We start from the raw sequence: 21,287 nt of genomic DNA on the forward strand, positions 1-21,287 counted from the left end.
GACTTTCTAATGAATGAGTGAATCTCGTCCTTTTTTTATTTGATCAATGCCTCCTTTTTAACGTTCATATAATATCTCCCATATTACGTTTTCGAGGTATTCCAATTATTTTGAAAACGATTTCGATTAAATTAAATGTACGTAATAGCCTTAGTAAATACTTATTAAAAAAACTGCGTTTTTAGTACTTCTCAAAAAGCTCGTTTAGCGAAAATATGGCTTTGCTGATTTTCGCGAAAATTGACAAAAATTTTTATTTTATCGTGTATATTTCGTCAAAGGCTGAACCAGTTTTTTTCAAAATTTATAAAATAATATAATTATCATTTTTAGGAATAAACTGTATTAAATTTTTCAAAAATTGTTTTTTTCTTCTGATAACTTCACCAAAATCTTTGATAAGATTTTTCGAAACTACGTTTTCAAGCGTTGATTAATATGTCATGCAATTTTTTTAATAATGTTTAAAAATTAAAAAAATAAAACTAATAAAAAATTATTAAAAATTATATAATTATGAAATATGTTTTATTTTTAAATATTTCAAACGATTTTTGACGTGATAACGTCTTATTAATCGATGAACCATGGCAGCCACCACAAAAAAGTAACGCCATTTTCTCCAGTTCCACTTGAAACTTTTCGCAGTGCGGCAAAAATTTTAATTCAAAATTAAAAATAAACTATTAGAGATACAAAAATCTTCTATAGCTTATTTGAAAGAAAATAACCTAGAGTTAAACACATTAGAAGGATTTAAAAAAATTTCATCTTTTAATAGGGTAAATAAGGGTAAAACAAAATTGCAAAAAATAGGCTATTTTCTAAACGTGACAATGTAAATAGTTGAATTTTTTTTTAATCGATAGATAAATTCATTGCAAGACTGACAATGGTATTGAAAAAAATTTTAAAAAATTTCAAAACCAAGTAATAAATGGTTTTCTAAAACTAAAACATGAGGTAGACTTTTGACGAACAAGTGTTTATAAGTAGGAGAAATTTTTTTTGACAATTTGAAAAACGTCATTCGAAAGATAATAAAAAAAAGTTAGGGGTCTTTTACGCATTTCTTTTAAGTCAAAAAATTGGTATTTTAAAATGATTTTTGACCGAATAAAGAGAAAAACAAGTTTTTTGTCCCAAGTTTTTTGACCGTTTTTAACCGTTTTTTATTTTTATCTTTTTTTTTTCAACATATAAATGAACGAAATTTTTATTAAAGATAATAGACAGGACTATATCTGTGCAACTTTTGTAGTCACGACTTTGAGATAACTGTAAAATTAAGTTCTATTTTTCAACAGATTATATCTTTTGATCTAGAGCAAATAAAAATTTGATATAACTTTATTGAGCATCCTGATGATATTACCTTTTATTTAGTATATCACATACAACTGTACATTCACTGCAAGCTACACAATGTTAAATTTAAAAAATTGCGAAATACCTCAAAACACCTGTGGAGATCTGTTGATCATGAACATTGAACAGCCAATAGTGTGATAAGTCCCGTAATCTCAGTTTGGATTTTCGACATGGTTGGCATTAAAAAATTCTAACTTTTTTTCTAGGCATCGCAGAAGTAAGATTGAAACGTCATATGAAAGGTGAAATAATGAGCTTTCACATGATATAAAAAATTGTATAGGTTGTCATCGAAAAAAATTGATTCAATAACGTGAGAAGATAAAATTATATGTTTTTTTTTGCTTTTTTTATTAAAAATTTCTTTTTAAATACAAAAATAAGTGCCTTACCTCGTTTTGTGGTCAAAATCATTTAAAACTATGTGTCAATTCCCAAAAGCATAATAATTCAACAATTTAATCTTTTAAAAGTGTTTTGCCGGCCTCTTTTCTACCTTTTTGTTTATCTTTAAAAATATAGAGCTGTTAACTTTTGGGAAGACTGATAGACAAACACTCAACTCACTCATTTTCAATTTTGTGTTAAACAAAACAAAGCTCACTCAATTCATCACAATTACTCCCAACAATCCTTATTCATGATGCGTCGTCGTCCGTCTATTTATGCCCATTAATCTTATAGCCCTCTCATAAATCCATACACACAAATGCAAATCAAACCACTCATTTTCGAATTTCCTCTTATACTTGCAGGTGTCTCCGCCGAACTCTATTATGTCCGTGATGGCCATCTAAACGATTATGCGCTGAATTTTGCAGTTCCTGTCCCATCGAATGTCAAAGAAATATCCTTTACATGGCAAAGTTTGGCTGGCCGCCCATTGCCCTACAGCATCAACATAGTCACCTCCGAACCAGCAGTCCTGCCACGACCCACTCTTAACATATCGCGCATTGGCGAAATACCACTCGAACCTCTAACCTTTTCCATTGGCATGAAATGCTCGGGCATTCGCGAAGCCGAAGTCGAAGTCACTATTGCCGTTGAAATTATTTTGGACCGAGCAACGAACAATGTGACTGAATTGGTTTTCCGCCGGAAGAAAATCTGTTTGGCTGGCAATCAAGATGACGACAATGACGCAACTGCCAGTGGCGGCGGCGGTGGGAGTGGTGGTAGTGGCAATGATGGGATGCTCTACCCGACTTCTTCAGAGGATCCACTATTAAAGGAAACTCTAGCGCCACCACCTCACAACGGCCTGATTACGCTGATAATCGGTGGTATTTTGGCTCTTGTCCTAGTGGCCACTCTGATTTTGATCGCGTACTGCGCCAAAGGACCGACCAAGCGGCAGAATCATCATGGCGTGCATTTGATTAAAACCTCGAGCTTTCAGCGACTGCCAACGATTTCCTCGACAGCGCACAATTCGATTTATGTGTGTCCGTCGACGATAACGCCGACATATGCCACACTGACACGACCATTTCGGGAATACGAACAGGAACCGGAGGAGTTCAATAGGCGCCTCAGTGAGCTTACCGTACAAAAGTGTCGGGTGCGTTTGTCCAGCCTGCTGCTTGAGGGCGCCTACGGACGCGTCTACAAGGGAACCTACAACGATTGTCAGGATGTTTTGGTTAAGACGGTTGCCCAACATGCCAGTCAAATGCAAGTGTCACTGCTGCTTCAGGAGGGTCTGATGCTGTATGGAGCCTCACACCCTGGTCTGCTGACGGTGCTGGGTGTGTCCATTGAGGATTACTCGACACCGTTCGTCCTCTATCCGGCTGCAAATAATACAAGGAATTTGAAGCTGTTCCTGCAGGAACCGATATACTCTCGTACGATTACGACCATTCAGACGGTACTGATGTCATCGGAGCTGGCCAGTGCCATGGGGCATCTGCATACGCACGGAGTCATTCACAAGGACATTGCGGCCAGGAACTGTGTGTAAGTATTATAAAGGAGAGGGATATGATGATTAGTTGTTTTGCGCAGAGAGTGTTGATAGTTTGTAGTTTTGCAGACATTCTATTTTCTCTTCTTTGCCTTTTTTGTGTTGTTTTTTGTTTAATCCTTTTTGAAAATCTCTCTTTTCGTTTTGTATAGAATTGATGACCAGCTGAGGGTTAAACTGACAGACAGTTCACTGACGCGTGACCTCTTCCCTGGTGACTATCATTGTCTGGGCGATAGCGAGAATCGTCCTGTGAAATGGATGTCGCCCGAGGCTTTAGCAAAGAAACAATATTCGGAGGCTAGCGATGTCTGGTCGTTCGGGGTGCTGATGTGGGAGATGTGCACGTTTGCTAAACAACCATATGCCGAAGTCGATCCATTCGAGATGGAGCACTATTTAAAGGATGGATATCGATTGGCGCAGCCTTTTAATTGCCCAGATGAATTGTGAGTTAATCGAAATTTAATATATATGAGTTTTATGTATGTAAAGTGTGATGGTAGATGGAAGATAAGAATGGAAAATGTTTTTGAAAGAGAATTTTTGTGGGTTTGGGGTAAGTTTGAGTTTGGTATTTAAGAAATGCAAAAAAGGAAAATCTACCAGATGGAGCTAATTTTTGTGCTATTTTCAATATTTAAATGACCTATGAAATAAATTTTTGATATTTAAATGTTAAAGATTAATTCTTACAATATATTTTTAGAAATATTTAACTGAAAGAAGAAGAATTAGCAACTTTAATTTATTATGAAAAATTGGTCACTGTGGTGTATACGTACTATTTTTATTTCTATAGAAAAGCCCAATAGAATGATCGAACCTTTTCTTTAGTTTGATATACAGAGTGATTCAGGAGTTATGTGCAAAAAAGCTAGAGCGTGTAGGTTGGGTCGAGACAAAAAAAAATCGTATGGGAGGGGGGGGTCTATTCCTCCTCGTTTAGAGGGAAGGGGCAGTTTAAAAATAATTTACTTAATTTGAAAAAAAAAATTATTAAAAATCAACGGTTACAATTACGAGCTATACCTTTTTTTAAAGCCAAAAACCTCATATTTTATAAAAAATAATTTTTATTTTTATTAATTTTAATTAAATAAAGCCATTTTATGGCATAGTTTATTATAAAATAATTTTCAAAATCTAAATTTTGAAAATAAAATTGTAAAAAAAAATTCAAACTATTTTTTTTTTTTTTTCAAAATTTTATGTAATTACAGTGACGAGCAAAAGTGGTCAAATGTTTTGCCTTTTTTTAAAAAAAGTTTTTTAAAACTTAGTGTTGTTTACATAAATTAATTCGTTTTAATTTAATTATTTTTCTATATTATGCCACCATTAGTTTTCTTTGTTAAAATTAAAAAAAAAAATGCTCCATTGTACAAAAATGGAGAGTATCAAATTGGTGTTTGGACTTGATCAATTCTGCTCGTTATGGAATAAGGCTTTTGTTTCAATATATTTAGTGTACTAGAATTAATGTTTACCCATTTTAACAATGCCTTGAGATACTAACTATCAATCTGTGAAGAAATTATTTGAAAATTCGGTCTTATTTCAGCTTAATGGAAAGCTCAAAGCTCATCACTGTTAGACTTGTGTTTTTTTACTGCCCTTACAATTTCTTTAAAACTTTCAACAGGTTTTCAGCTAGATTGGGTCAGGGCCTTAAGCATTGTCTAAAATTTCTGATTTCTGAAGCAATATTTGACAATTTTAAAGGTTTTAATGGGGTCTTAATCAAGTTGAAAAATTATATCAGACAACACGTGTGTAGTCTTCTGTTGCCAAAAAACTTGGTAAATTGTTTCGTTTTACGAAATTTGAACCTCATTATTTTTTGTTTTTACGTGGCAGGACTTTTGATAAATTAATTTATGAAACATTAACCATTCCTGTATTATTTTTATAGTTATCAAAAAGAAGGGCTTTGGGGGCTCATACCACCCAAATCTATAATCGAATTTCACCTTCTTTCAATTATTAGGTAAAACTAAAAAGAAAAAAAGGAAATATGTAGTTTAAAAAACTCAAAATACGCTTCTATCACGCACTTCTCTTTTTGATTTATACCCATTTGATATATAAGTTAATAAAATTATTTTATAGTTTTCATTTTGTAATAAAAGCATATTTATTTATTTTTTACTTGTTACAAAATATAATTAATGGGTTTTAAAAAATTTGATTTAGCTATATCAATTAATTTATGAAAAACCTGTTACAAAAAATCATTTTTTGTTAGATTAGGTTAGGTGCAAATTTAAAAAAATATAGTTAAAATTATTATTATTATTATAAAACAATCTGACTTCTCTGAAAAGTAGTGCACCTTAGTGAAATTAATTTGCCACAATTTTTTTTATTCTGGTTTGAACTTTAAAAAAAGGACTTGATGAAATGAGCTTTTTTAAGATTTTACCTAAGGTACCTTAGTTATAGAAAATTCAAACAAAGATTAAAACAAACAAAAATGCCTACTTTAACAGATTCTGATTTTTTTCCAGGATGTTTTAAAGTGCATATCCTTAAATTTTCCCCTCTCTCAAAAAATACCATAATTTCATAGGCATCAGGGTTGTATAAAATCATTTTATTTTTAATTAAAAAAAAATATTTGTTGCAAATAAAAATAAAAATTGCATTGTTAAAAAAATATGTATTGCAACTGAAAAATATTTGCATTGAAAAAAAAAAATACTTATTGCAACAAAAAATATTTTGAATTGAAAAAAACGTTTTATTGCAAATGAAAAAAAAATTGCATCGAAAGTAAAATTTTTACTGCAAATAGAAATATTTTGTATTAAAAAAAATTGTATTGCAAACATTTCTGCAATGAAAAAAAAAATTGAATGCAAAATGTGTATATTCAATATTTTTTTTTTAATATTTGTCGAATTTCTTACAATTTTGACCTTATATTATAGTTGGAAAAGTTTTTGTCTTGTTTTCGACAAGATTGCCAAAATTGTAAGAAATTCAATGAGTATTAAAATAAATATTTAATGCATAGGTACATTATGCATTGAATTTTTTTTTTTTTTTTCAATGCAAAAATTTTTTTGACTGCAATACAATTTTTTTTAATAAAAAATATTTTTATTTGCAGTAAAAATTTATTTTATTTTCGATGCGAATTTTTTTCATTTGCAATAAAACTTTTTTTCAATGCAAAATCTTTTTAGTTGCAACAAATACTTTTTTTTAATGCAAATATTTTTCAGTTCCAATACATAATTTTTTTTATACAAATTTATTTATTTGCAATAAGTATTTTTTTTTGTATTATTTAAAATGCATTTTTTTTTAATTGATATTTTTACAACCCTGATGTTTTTGTTATTGCATTGTTTTGATTCTAAATAGCTAAAAAGCTTCAGTTTAAATCTTATAACTATTTCCATTTATAAAAGACAATATTTTTTATTGTATTGTATTATTAAGGAAACAAAATTATATTGTGTATGTGTATGTTCTATTTTTCAGGTTTACCATAATGGCCTACTGTTGGGCACAACCAACTACAGAACGTCCATCATTTGTACAATTGCAGCTTTGTCTTTCTGACTTCCATACTCAAATAACACGTTACGTCTAAAAGTTTTAAATTAAAATAATTTAAAACAAACAATAAATATTTAAAAAAATGAAATCATCCCTCTTAAACTATTTCCTATACAAACAAAAAAAAAACAAAAATAATTGCCGAATAACTTAATCTTCTATTTCTTGCGTATTAAAAATTAAAAAAAAAAAAAAAAAAATAGAAAATAAACAAAAAAATTATTATTTCCACTCCCAATTAAAAAAAAAATACAAATTACAATTAAAAAAAAAAAAAATCTTAAAATGAAACTCTCAATACTAACTACATACTAACTATTGTATGATTTTCAAAAAAAAAAAAACTAACTACTTAAAAAAATAAATAAAAAATAATAAAAGCAAAATAAATTTTAAGCTTTTCTTGTATAATCTTATGTTCCGATATTGATTGAATGTTTAAAAACTTGTGTCGCGCTGACGTAAAATAATAATTTAAGATAATTGTAAATAAAAAATAAAAAAAAATATATACCCCGAAGAGATGTTAATAATTTAAAAAAAAATAATTAAAAACGAAAAATCCAATAACTTTTAGAGCAGACTAGTTTTAGATTAAAAAAGAATGTTTTTTCGTGAACAAATAAAAAAATATAAATTAAGGATATTTCATCACACAGGTTGTTGATGAGGAAAAAAAAAATTGTAAAATGACAAAATGCTGCTAAATAAAACAAACAAAAAAAATGAATTAAACAACAATATAATAAAAACACCAAATACGTATCATTAGTAAAACATTTTTGGGCGGTGTCGTCAGTTAATGTCGATCCCCACTTGTGTTTTTTTTTATGTACCATAAATACTGCTATAAAGAAAAAAAAACTAATTTAAAAATACGAAGAAAAAAAAAAACAATAATTTATGTACTCTTTTGTGGTGGAAAATAAAAAAGTGTTAGGTTTCCGTTCCTTACTCAGGTGTAGTAGCATTTAAGTTTATTAAGTTATAATAAATAATAATGAGCGAATATTTTTAATTGTATTTTTTATTAAAATATTATTAGTTTTTCTTTTTATATTTATCTTTTCGTATATAGTTTTGAAAAACAAAAATTTAAAGACAAGTTTTGTTATACCAAGAAGTAGTTTATAATTTTTATTAAATAAAAGAAATATGAAATATACATTTATACAAAATAAAAAAACAAATTGTGTGTTTTTATTTATTGGAATTAAATTATATAAAAGGAAAAAAACCCAAAATTACATTTTTTTTTTCATTTTCGACAAAAAAAATCAAGGCTAACCCCTTGTCGAAAAAAAATGCATTTCAAAAAATTTTCTCCAAATTCGTCGAGTGAGATATCAAAATAAAGGTCTCTCTAAGCTATGTTCATGACTGAAAACCAAAAGTTTCAAAGAGATTTGGTTGTCAATTTATTTGCACCCAAAGATTTTTTATTTACATTTGGAGGCAGATATACAGATGGGTATACCTCGGTCTCTCAACTGGTCTTCCTGATGTTTGGGGAGTCTTCGCATTTTTCGAAAACTATGCTCAACCCAGAGCTAAGTGCTTCGTGTCAATGGTAGCAGTATTGAAGTAGATTCATTTCAGCAGCAGCAGGATTTCTCGATCTTTTTCGGCGGACATAAAAGATTCTGCATTTTCATAGGCATTTAAATGGCCCTGACTCCTGATTTCATAGTAGTCCTCATATTGATGATTGCTTTGGTTATGTTTAGGTTCTTTGACATAAAATCAAGTTTAAACCCATTGGCGTATCTGTGCATGTCAACGATTTTTTTCTTCAAAATTCAAACATTCTCCATTCATGACTGGCTATTGTGCTATCTCAGGGAAAAGATAAGGTTCTTTTTATAGGTACTGCGATAAACACCATAACGCAGGGCCAACGCATCAAGGAACTTGATTCTACGAGTTCGGATAAGGTTTTTGAGGCTCATAGCTTCTATATTTATGCAAGATGGAATTTTTCCCATTAAGTTTAGAGTGGCAAGTTATTCCTCAATAAAAAAAATTTAAATATTGGACCGGTCTCGTAGTTTCTCAAACATGAATTCTATAGAAAATTTTGTTTGGAGATTTTCAAGAGAAAATATCTTATAACAGTCCAAAATTAGCTGCCAAAAAAAAGCTAAATGGTAATTTAAGATTGATAACAAGCTCAAAACTAAAATTAAATCATGTTAAGAAAGTGTGTTCTAAATAATGAAGGCGCTTATCCCCAAAAAAAAAACGTGGTTTCCCCTTTTGTATTTAATTTTTGTCCCAATGTACAGTGGTCGATTTTGAGTCACTAGGTGGACTTAATTCTTTTGTATGTCTTATTGTCTTTGAATATTATTTTTAATGTGATAACGTCTTACAACTCGATGAACCCTGGCTGCATAATAGAAATGGATGCAGCCGTGACTCATTCTCCCGTTCTACCCGTGCCTGTTACCAGTGTGGTAAAGGTTGCAATTTCATGTTAGCTGATTTATTCATTATCATTATCAATGTACAGATTAAACTATTATAGATAAAAAAATCTTTTAAACCTTATTTGAAAAATTAGAGCCTAACCGTGAACAACAAAAAAAGATTTTTATAATTCAATTGTAATAGGGTAAATAGGGGTGAAATGACATGGTAAAAACAAATTATTTTCTTAACGGTTAGTTTTAGAGAGTTGATTTTTTTCTAATCCAATGATTTCGTAAAAAAAATGAAAATATTAGTACAAAAAAATTCAAAAAAAAAAATTCTGAGTAATGAAAGGTTTAAAAAAAAAAAAATGCAAGGGTAGACGGTAGACCTTCGACAAAGTGGTTATTATAGCTAGATGATTTTTTTTAGAGAAACTTGAGTTACAATTAAAAGATAACAAGCAAAAATTAGAGTTGAGATACGGATTTGCTTTCAGGGCCCTAATTTGCAAAATATAAATTTTTGAAAAACAACTACATTATTTTGTGTGGGTTATTTTTGAGTGTTTTTTTTTTTTTTTTTTTTTGTTTTTAGACATTTTTGAAAGCTCGTCAAAAATCTCAAACTTACAGAACTTTAACGTTCAATTGATCCAAGTACGTGTGCAAAAAATTGCAATTCTAAAATGATTTCTTACCGAATAATGGGAAAAACTATTTTTTTTTCCCCAAATTTTTTGACCGTTTTCGACCTCTTTTGACTGTTTTTTATTTATATCTTTTTCATTTTGATAGATATATAAATCAAATTAATAAGAAACATAGATAATAAGCAGGACTATATTTGTGCAAAATTATAATAATTTTCATAGTCACATTTTTGAGATAACGGTAAAAAGATGGTCTTATTTTTGACACGTAATATCTTTTTACATAAATTATTTGTAAATTCGATTTAACTTAAGTTTCCAAGAAGATAATATAACCTTTCATTTCATATATCATACATAACAGTATTCGCTCTACAAGCTACACAATCTTGAATAATGTCCTCACGTGAAAAAAAAGGTCACTTTAAAAAGAGCGGATTCGTACCTGAAAGAGACGAAAAAAATAGTTTGCGGCGGTTTTCGGCACTTAATTGCAGTATCAAATTAAAGGTAAAGATACAAACTAAAAACTATTAAAGTTTCACGATGGCACTCTACGGCACTTTTTTTTAATTGTCCAAGGAGTAAAAAAAAACATCTTAAAACTATTAAAAAAATGCGATACAACTTTCAGTTAATAGTAATAGAATCCGACTGTTTTTTTACAAAAAAAAAACAAAAAATTGAATTTAAAAAAAAAATATCAATAGCATTTTCTTACATTGTTTGTTCAACTCAATTTCTCACTTTTATCAAAAATTATCAATTTGTAAACACTTGTTAACTCGTTGTTAAATGATTACATTGAGATGCTTCTCATGAATAACATAACGGAATCGAACAATTTTTTTTGTTGTTTTTTGCTGTTTTAGTATACTTACATTCGGTCTAACGGTATTTTTTATGTTAACAACAACTTTATTTTTTTTTACTTTTGACCAGCTAGTGTGTACTGAATCGACCAGTGTGCAATGTCTACATTTTTTACTTTTAATACGTATTTACCTTAATAAAATATGTAAATGAGACCAAAAAAATATAAACTACTTCGATAAAAACCTCAAAAATTGAGCAAATAAACCAAAAATATGTATTTTTTCGTATGTGAGTGCAATCTAGTCACGTTCTCCCGAAACAGTTGATTTTACAGAAAAATGTTCTGGCCATATGTTTTAGATCATTTCACGACGAACAATTTTTACAATGACCTCCAAGCAATAGGTCGCGAGATATTTGCCAAATTTTCGTGACCTTTTGACCCTAATAACTTTTTAAACCAGCACGATATCAATTCAACCCACTAGGATTTTTTTCGCAGATTTTGGTTGAAAATGACTAAAATGACTGGACTAAAAGTCCATCGCATCGAAGAATGTCAAACATAAAAGACTATCGGAAAACCCTTTCAATTTTCCTTAAAGTCTGTTTCTTAAACACATAATTACCATTTATATATATCTCCTCTGATAACAACTAATGTCACATTTATTAAATTTTCAATTCAAAATCTATGCCTACATAAATTTTTTATTGTGATAAATTAAAATCCAAATTTAAATTAAAACCTCATTTAATCTTCTACCTTGTCGAATTCCTCGTTCATCTATATCATCATTAATTAATCCCATTTAAGATAAAGTATTAAAATAAAACATTAACAGAAAAAAAAATGCTTGTCAAAATTACCATAAATCTAAATTATTATATTATCAATCTTTAAAAATGAAATTTCAAATAAATTCAAAAATACACACACACGCACATTGGGAAAACGAAAAAAAAAAAACATCAAATTCAACCTCATTAAAGGAATTTAATTCGAAATCCATTATCCATAATCCAAAAGTGAAATTAAAGATTTATTATCTAACAACCATCATCAGAATATTTAGATTGTCGCATTTTGGGTATTTTCAACAAAACCTCAAAAAAAAAAAAAAAAAAAAAAAAACAATACATTCTCTGTTTCCACAGTAGGCGATGTGGATGTCATCAGATGTGATGTCGGATAAAATGTTGTTCTTCCAAACCTAATTTCAACTAATTCAATCCACGCATTCGTCCAATTTGCTGTAGTCACAAGAATTTTTGGAAAAAAAAAACATATTCCGTCGCATCACATCGACTGAAAACAACGCAACACAACGGCAACAACCAAATTCAAATTGAAGCCATTAATCAATGCAAATTAAAATAACTATAATTCAGCCGACAATCAAAATAAATTATTTACCCTATAAATGATGGGAAAAAGGGGATAAAACAGGGACCGGGACGACAACACGACAAAGTTATAGGTTTACCTAGGTCCCAAAAACCGAACAAGCATCGTTCCATTCAAATTAAGAGATTTTTAATGAGGCACGCAGCAACAGAGTATAAATGAGAACACTACCGGAAGGAAAGCAAAAGGAACACGCAGCCCTCCGCTGATGATGATGATGGGAAACTATCTTCAAAACGCTCACCGAGCCCACCCGCAATGATGATGATGAGGATGACACTTTTCATATAAACACGCTCTCTAATGAAGAGAATAAATGAACCACTTTTGCTCTGGAAAATGGTATTTTTTACTTTATACTGGATTTACTGTAGTTTGTTGCTTTGTATCGCTGCCGCCATCCCGCCTGACTTACAAATCTCGTTTATGAGGTAAATGTAAATAAAATGGGAATGAAGGATTTTTGGTTCCTTGGGAAACAGTACTGCCATATGAACATTGGCGGCAAGTTCTTAATAAACTATGCGACTTACCACTTTAAAAAAATATTGTTATCCCTTTAAAGCAACAATCACAATGAGGTAACTTCCAGCGACTTTATCTTTAAATTTTGTTGAAACAAGAACTACCTCATTAATTTTGAAGTTTATGGTCTTAAATTGATGATACTAGACCTTAGAAATAATTTCCATAATTTTTGTTGTACATTTTAAGGAATTTAGAGCGAAAAATGGTGATGCAATTCGTCGTTCAATTAACAAAAGTAAAGGGAAATTGCTCCACGGAAATTGCAATTGTAAACCGTGCATGTTGAACAGCTTTTAAATCAAAATAATTACACCTGGCAATGTTGCATTAAAAGTCACTTACTCAGAAATAATTTCTATAATTTTTGTAGTGCATTATTACGAATTTAAGTGAGAACAAAATGGTGATGCAATTCATCGTTCAATTAACAAAAGTAAAGGGAAATTGCAATTGAGCAGTTTTTAAATCAATATGATTGCACCTGGCAATGCCGTCTTAAAGATCGCTAACTTAGAAATAACTTATATTATTTTTGTTGAACATAATTACGCATTTAAGTGAGAAAAAAATGTAATGCAATTCGTCGTTCAATCAACAAATCAATATTATTGCATCTGGTACTGCTGTCTTGAAAGTCACTTACTCAGAAATAATTTCTATAATTTTTGTTGTACATTAGTACGCATTTAAGTGAGAAAAAATGTTGATGCAATTTGTCGTTCAATTAACAAAAGTAAAGGGAAATTTCAATTGAGCAGTTTTTAAATCAAAATGGTTGCACCTGGCAATGCTGTCTTGAAAGTCACTTACTCAGAAATAATTTCTATAGTTTTTGTTGTACATTAGTACGCATTTAAGTGAGAAAAAAATGGAGATGCAATTTGTCGTTCAATTAACAAAAGTAAAGGGAAATTGCAATTGAGCAGTTTTTAAATCAAAATGATTGTACCTGGCAATGCTGTGATAAAACTCACTAACAACAGTAGCTGTTAAAGTCTATAACGCTAACCTACGAGCTACTCCTTTTTGCTCCTTGGCAGTGGCGTACGTTGAGTCGCCGGGGCCCGGGGTAAGACTAAATTTTGGGGCCCCTTTGATATTTGGGGGCCCCTTAGTTACAAAAAAAAATTACGTATACGCCATACGTTTTTTTTTGTATGGCTTATTTATTTTTAGGTTTATTTTAATGTTTTAATATATTCGTAATGCACTTTGCTATACTTACTTAAAATGTCTCTCATAAAAGTAGTAAACACTTGTACTAGGGGCCCCCAAAATTAAATATTTAGAGACCCCTAAAATAAAAATTTTTAGCTAAGAATTGATAGTTCTTGGGGCCTTTGTTCTGAAGTAAAAATACATATTTTATTTTCCATCATCAGACATAATTTTTTTTTATTTTGGGGCCTCTGAAAAATTATTTTTAGAGTCTCAAAATTAAGTACTTGAAGGCCCCTTAAATATAATATAACTTTTTTGGAGCCAAGAATTAATAGGTATTGGGGCCTCTGTTCTGAAGTAATATTCGGAATGCCACCAATAACGTAATGTTTTTATTTTGGGCCCTGATGTATTTATGTTGGGGCCCCTGAATTTATATTTAATTTTCCATTTGATTGTTTTGAACCACTTTTGAGGATCCTCAAATAATATTTTTTGGTTTTTTGGGACCCCTAATGTATTATTTGTGGTGGCAAAGATTTTTCAAGTAATATTTTTTGGGGCCCTAATATAAAATTATAATTTTTCTTTTAAAAAAGCAGTTTATTTTTTTTGGGGCCCCGGGGGTAACCTTTTTTTAAAATCAATATACATATATTGTGTTGCTACCAATGCATTATACATTACACTGAATGACATAATTTGTCTCCCTGGTAACTTCGTCTCTCGATTTATGCTAACAGTTTCCTTCTCTGCATTGTCTCCAGTGGGGGCCCTGGGGTCGGTCAGGGGCCCCGGGGCACCGCCCCGGTTGCCCCAAGGGAGTGTACGCCCCTGCTCCTTGGTGCTCTTTTGTGTGTTTGTTGTGGTTAGTTTGCATTTTTAATTACATGGATTTTCACACTTTAATTTTAGAGCGACATTACGTTAAGAAGGAAGAAAGAACGAACATAGTTGTTGCCTTCACTGCAAGATGCATAAAGAGCACATGCATATAAATATGTATATTGTATACACATAAGAATTATCCCCTTACAAGGTATAAACTTTTCTTTCATTTGAATATAATTTTATGCATTTATTCAAAGAGTGCAATGCTTGTGGTAGGTGGTTTTATACTTCGTATTCGTATTAGATAAGAAAAGATTTACTCACTCTAAAGGCAAAAGAATCATAAGGATAATGGGATACCGACACATTAGACACACTTGTAATCTGATACTTGAAGAGGATTTTATAAAATAAGGAAGATGATGGGATAACACATATTCGCATAGGCGTCATTGGGTAAATATATTGACATTTTTATGCCAAAGACATCAAGAATTAGATGAAAACGAATCATTGAGTTTCTTGAATAGAAATTGCTTTTTTAACAGGCAGTCATGCATTTAAAAATAAAAAGGACTCTGGGCCTGTAGAAGGGGAACAATGGCTTCATATTGCTGGTCATCAACGTGGCAATCAAATGTCTCGAGGGGTTTTCGAGATAAGACTAATTGAACTGAAAACTTCTAAGATAATAAGGATGGTCTTGGATTTGGAGAATTTTTTTTAAAATTCGGTTTTTTTTAGACAATTGGTACCCCTTGGATAATTTTCGAAAATCCTAAAAAAAATTAATTTTTGACGTGATAACGTCTTATAAATCGATGAACCATGGCAGCCAATACAAAAAAGTGACGTTATTTTCTTCCGTTCCACTCTCGCACTTTCGTAGTGCGGCAAAAATTTCAATTCAAAATTAAAAATAAACTATTAGAGATACAAAAATCTTCTATAGCTTATTTGAAAGATAATAAAAAATTCCATCTTTTCATAGGGTAAATAGGGGTAAAATAAAATTTCAGTGGTATTGAAAAAATTCTAAAAAATTTCAAAACCAAGCTATTAATGGTTTTCTAAAACTTAAACATGAGGTAGACCTTTGACAAAGTAGTGATTATAGGTAGGGGAATTTTTTTTTGACAATTTGAAAAACGTCATTCGAAAGATAATAAAAAAAAAAGTTAGGGGTCTGATACGGATTTTTTATATAGGTAGGTACTATATATCAAGTTATGCATTCGTACAAAAAAAAAAGTTGAGATAACATTTTTCCATGACATTACGATGGTAGACAATGCCAAAAAAGTGGGTCCCGGAAGTCCGTCTGTCTGTCTGTCTGTCAGTCTGTCAGTCTGTCAGTCTGTCTGTCAGTCTGTCTGTCTGTATAAGGAGCTACAGCCTAAACGGATGGACCGATTAATGTCAAACTTGGTATGTAGCCTTATTTGGCGATTCTCGAGAGGGGTTTTTGGAATTAATTTTTTTGGACCAAAAATAACGGTACTTGTCATATACCGATTTTAGTAAAATTGAAATATCTCGAAAACGGCTCTAACGATTTTGTTTAAAAAATTCAAATGTTAGTTTTAAGCTAAGATCTATCTTTCAATGAAAAAATTTTTTTTTGAGAATCATTATTAACGGTACCTGCCATAGAACCGTTTTTTTCAAATCCGATTATCTCCGAAACTGCTTATTCGATTTCAACGAAACTTTTTGTGAAGAAGCACTTGTATAATTTAAATATAAGCCAAAAATAAGATTTTGAAAAAAATAATTTTTGGATTTTTAAAAAAATTTTGAAAATTTTTTTTTTGAAAAATCAAATTTTCGAAAACGGGACATTGAATTTTTTTGAAATTTTGTTTTTAGATGTTGATTAGTGATTTTTAAAGAATGGCATACCAATTTTATTTTAAAACTGTTTTTCCAAAAAATTATTTATAAAAAATTAGTTTTTTAAAAAACGGCTCTAACGATTTTGAAAATTTATTTTCCGAAAATGCATCTTAATATATCAATCAAAACTGCATACTTGTTTTGGAGGGGCAATTTAATTTCAGTTTTTATTTTATTTTTTTTTAACGAATTTTATTTTTTTTTTCCAAATTTCTATATAAAAAGTCTTAAAAATTTAAGCAACTTTAACTCTAAGAGCAAGTTCGTGCGACCCAGTCGTGCATTTTATTTTTGAAGTCTCTGCGTGTCGAAATATGAATTTTTGAAAAACACCTACTTATTTTTGGGTGAGTTTTTATTTTTTTAAATTTTTTGTAGCATTCAGAAAACTCTCAAGCTTATAGAACATGTAGTCTATGATTGTGCGCATACATGTGCAGAAAATTGGTATTTCAAGATGGTTTTTGACCGAATAACGGGAAAAACAAGTTTTTTTGTTCCAAGTTTTTTTTTTTACGTTTTTTAACCGTTTTTTATTTTTATCTTTTTTTCTTCAACAGATAAATAAATAAAATTTATATTGTAGATAGATAATAGACAGGACCATATCTGTGCAAAATTTCAATCAATTTTGTATTCACAATTTTGGGAAAACGGCAAATTTTTCAACAGGTTATATCTTTTGATCTAAAGCAAATACAAATTTGATTTAACTTTATTGAGCATCCTGATCTGATGATGTTACCTTTCATTTGGTATATCACACATAACTGTACATTCACTAAAAGCTACACAATATTAAATTAAAAAACATGCGAAATACCTTTAAACACCTGTGGAGATCTGTTGATCATGAACTGCCACCAGTGTAACAAGAAGCGTAATCTCAGTTTGGAATTTCGACATGGTTGGCTTTAAAAAAATTCTAACTTTTTTTCTAGGCATCGCAGAAATAAGATTGGAACGTCATATGAAAGGTAAAAAAATGAGCTTTTGCATGATGTAAAATTTTGTAATAGGTTGTGATTGAAAAAAATTGATGCAATAGCGTGAGAAGATAAAATTATATGTTTTTTTTTTGCTTTTCTTGATGAAAATTGATCGAGCTCTTTTTGTAGATGTCTAACAGACATGATCGATACATATATATTTTGAGCTGAAGCAATAAGCTTTCAGGTGGTATAAAATGTATTATAGATTGTTATATCAAAAAAATTGTTTTTGGGTGATGGAAGTGATTTTTTCACATTTTTCATAAGAAATGATTGTTTTTAATAAATTATTTTAATATTTTTTGCGCGTTGTAAAAATTCAAAAACGGTTTTATTCTTTAAAAGAAATATTGGGTTTTTAATGTAAGTTTTTGTAAGCTTTTAAAATAAAAAAAAAATAATATAATGAGAAAAGAAAAAAGGTAATTATTCTTGTTAGTGAGGCGGCTTAGCATTAAAAAAGAGTTCAATCGTGCACTTTGTGATAAAAGCATGAAATTAACATCGTTGGTAGTACTCAATATAAGAGTTATTTTGAGATATTGGGCCACCTTGTATTCCATCCGGAAGGGTAGATACAAGACTTTTTCTGTGTTGCACTCGATTTGTTGCATATCATAGTATAGGCAATGAAACATTTGTATTAATATGATACATGATTTCGAGGTATTTTCTAACGCCCGATCGAATAAAAGCATTACCAAAATGTCTCGACCATCATGTAAAAAGTTATTGGACTCTTTATAGTCTAAGAGCCAGCGACCTAAAGTTTGCAGGTAATTGCTTAGTATTCACCCCTGTGAAATATGTTTAAGGACATCCCCAGGCATGTTACTGCAAAAAAAAAAGTCTCGTGAGACGTGGCAAAAACGGTCTGCCAAGCACTTGAATGTGAAAAAAATTTTAAATTAAGAACTCGACCTTAAATCAAAAAAAAAAATATTTAAAGAGAACGGCAACACTTACAAAACTAAACGATACCTTTTTTTAAAGGTAAAAAGTTATACTACTTTTTGGTTTTTATATAAATGTTTTTTGATGAATAGTTTTTGAAACAAAAAATTTCAAACACAAAATTTTGAAAAAAAAATTCAAAAAAAGTTCAAACAGTTTTTTTTTTTCATAAAATTTACCCAATCAAGTATTATTTTTTTTTTGTTTTAATTTCTCTTATATATTTTGAGTCAAACACCGAAAACTAAAAGTCAAAATCTCTTTTACTTTTCGAGAAAACTGAAAATTACCAAACCTTCTATTTTTTCACCAACGCCAAAATTACGGCTATTAATTATGTCTTTCAGAAAGGAAGTAAGATGTTCACGGGTTTTATTGCAGGAATCGTTCAATGGGTTATAAAAAAGATAAAACCGCGGAGTGCTATTAAATGAGAGGGTGGGAACTGGAGATAGGGGTGCAAAAGCCCCCTTTTTGGTTTTTTCAATATATCTCGTAAACAAAGCATAATTTTGAGATATTGTTCTTAATAAATTTTGTAGAGAATAAAATTTCCTATAATAATAATGTTTTTTAAAAATTTATAAAAAAAATTTCCTTACCAAAACAGTCAAAACAAACAAAAAAAAAATCAAACAAAATCAATTTTTTTCGTTTTTTTGCTTTTTTGGTTGTGTCTCTTATTTGGGCTGAGATAGACATTAACATTGCTCTAATAAAACATAGAAGAGTAAATTTTCTTTGAAATGCTGGTCTCATCAAATTTTTTCATTGAAAATTAACCAAAATATGCCCATTTGAACCTATCTTTTTTTCGCAGATTCAGTTTTTCTCAAGTAAAAAAGAAAAATTTGAGGGGAAAGTACTATAACTTAGCAACCAAGAATTGATAGCGGTTTTTTGTAGAAGGGTTAAATACAATCATTTTTTACTATGGGAGGGGGTGTCTATCTTCCCCCGTTTAGGCGGAAGGGGTTATTAAAAAAAAGAAAAATACTTAAAATCAAAAAAATTTATTAAAAAACAACGGTAACACTTACAGTTATGAACGATACTTTTTTCGAAAGCTAAAATTATACACTAAATTTAAATTTTTAAGTTAAGTTATTTAAACCGACTATTTCGAAATAAACGATTTCAAAGTCAAAACTTTAGAAAAAAAAGTTTAAAAAACACGTTGATTACTATTTTAAGAATGACTTTGGGTTTCAATACGAAGTTTATCCATAAAGTAAACAGCATCAATTGATTTCTTATCAAAAACTGAAAATCATTATGTTCCTATGCCTTCTTGTTTTCCTTAAAAAATTAAAAAATGCAAAAACTACTTTCTTTACCAGGCTCATTCATTTATTTTGAAAACAATTGATTTAAATAACTTAACTTAAAAAATTTAAATTAAGTGTATAATTTTAGCTTTTGAAAAAAGTATCGTTCATAACTGTAAGTGTTACCGTTGTTTTTTAATAAATTTTTTTGATTTTAAGTATTTTTCTTTTTTTTAATTACCCCTTCCGCCTAAACGGGGGAAGATAGACACCCCCTCCCATAGTAAAAAATGATTGTATTTAACCCTTCTACAAAAAACCGCTATCAATTCTTGGTTGCTAAGTTATAGTACTTTCCCCTCAAATTTTTCTTTTTTACTTGAGAAAAACTGAATCTGCGAAAAAAAGATAGGTTCAAATGGGCATATTTTGGTTAATTTTCAATGAAAAAATTTGATGAGACCAGCATTTCAAAGAAAATTTACTCTTCTATGTTTTATTAGAGCAATGTTAATGTCTATCTCAGCCCAAATAAGAGACACAACCAAAAAAGCAAAAAAACGAAAAAAATTGATTTTGTTTGATTTTTTTTTTGTTTGTTTTGACTGTTTTGGTAAGGAAATTTTTTTTATAAATTTTTAAAAAACATTATTATTATAGGAAATTTTATTCTCTACAAAATTTATTAAGAACAATATCTCAAAATTATGCTTTGTTTACGAGATATATTGAAAAAACCAAAAAGGGGGCTTTTGCACCCCTATCTCCAGTTCCCACCCTCTCATTTAATAGCACTCCGCGGTTTTATCTTTTTTATAACCCATTGAACGATTCCTGCAATAAAACCCGTGAACATCTTACTTCCTTTCTGAAAGACATAATTAATAGCCGTAATTTTGGGGTTGGTGAAAAAATAGAAGGTTTGGTAATTTTCAGTTTTCTCGAAAAGTAAAAGAGATTTTGACTTTTAGTTTTCGGTGTTTGACTCAAAATATATAAGAGAAATTAAAACAAAAAAAAAATAATACTTGATTGGGTAAATTTTATGAAATAAAAAAACTGTTTGAACTTTTTTTGAATTTTTTTTCAAAATTTTGTGTTTGAAATTTTTTGTTTCAAAAACTATTCATCAAAAAACATTTATATAAAAACCAAAAAGTAGTATAACTTTTTACCTTTAAAAAAAGGTATCGTTTAGTTTTGTAAGTGTTGCCGTTCTCTTTAAATATTTTTTTTTTTGATTTAAGGTCGAGTTCTTAATTTAAAATTTTTTTCACATTCAAGTGCTTGGCAGACCGTTTTTGCCACGTCTCACGAGACTTTTTTTTTTGCAGTAACATGCCTGGGGATGTCCTTAAACATATTTCATAGGGGTGAATACTAAGCAATTACCTGCAAACTTTAGGTCGCTGGCTCTCGGTCTATTATGAATTGTCTTTTACTCAAAGAGCAAGAGTCA

General features: G+C 29.9%; 1 protein-coding gene across 1 annotated transcript in view; it reads left to right on the forward strand.

Annotated features, from left to right (window-relative positions):
• The window catches only part of LOC129915525 (tyrosine-protein kinase Drl), a 335,982-nt gene extending 329,016 nt beyond the window's left edge, over positions 1–6,966 (forward strand). The window contains exons 2-4 of the mRNA XM_055995109.1: positions 2,127–3,333; positions 3,493–3,789; positions 6,833–6,966. Of these exons, the coding sequence (XP_055851084.1) occupies positions 2,127–3,333; positions 3,493–3,789; positions 6,833–6,944 (1,616 nt within the window). The 3' untranslated portion in view covers positions 6,945–6,966. The remainder of the gene's footprint in view (positions 1–2,126; positions 3,334–3,492; positions 3,790–6,832) is intronic.
• Positions 6,967–21,287: the final 14,321 nt, after the last annotated feature.

Source organism: Episyrphus balteatus, chromosome 1 (assembly GCF_945859705.1).
Source record: "Episyrphus balteatus chromosome 1, idEpiBalt1.1, whole genome shotgun sequence".
NCBI lineage: Eukaryota > Metazoa > Arthropoda > Insecta > Diptera > Syrphidae > Episyrphus > Episyrphus balteatus.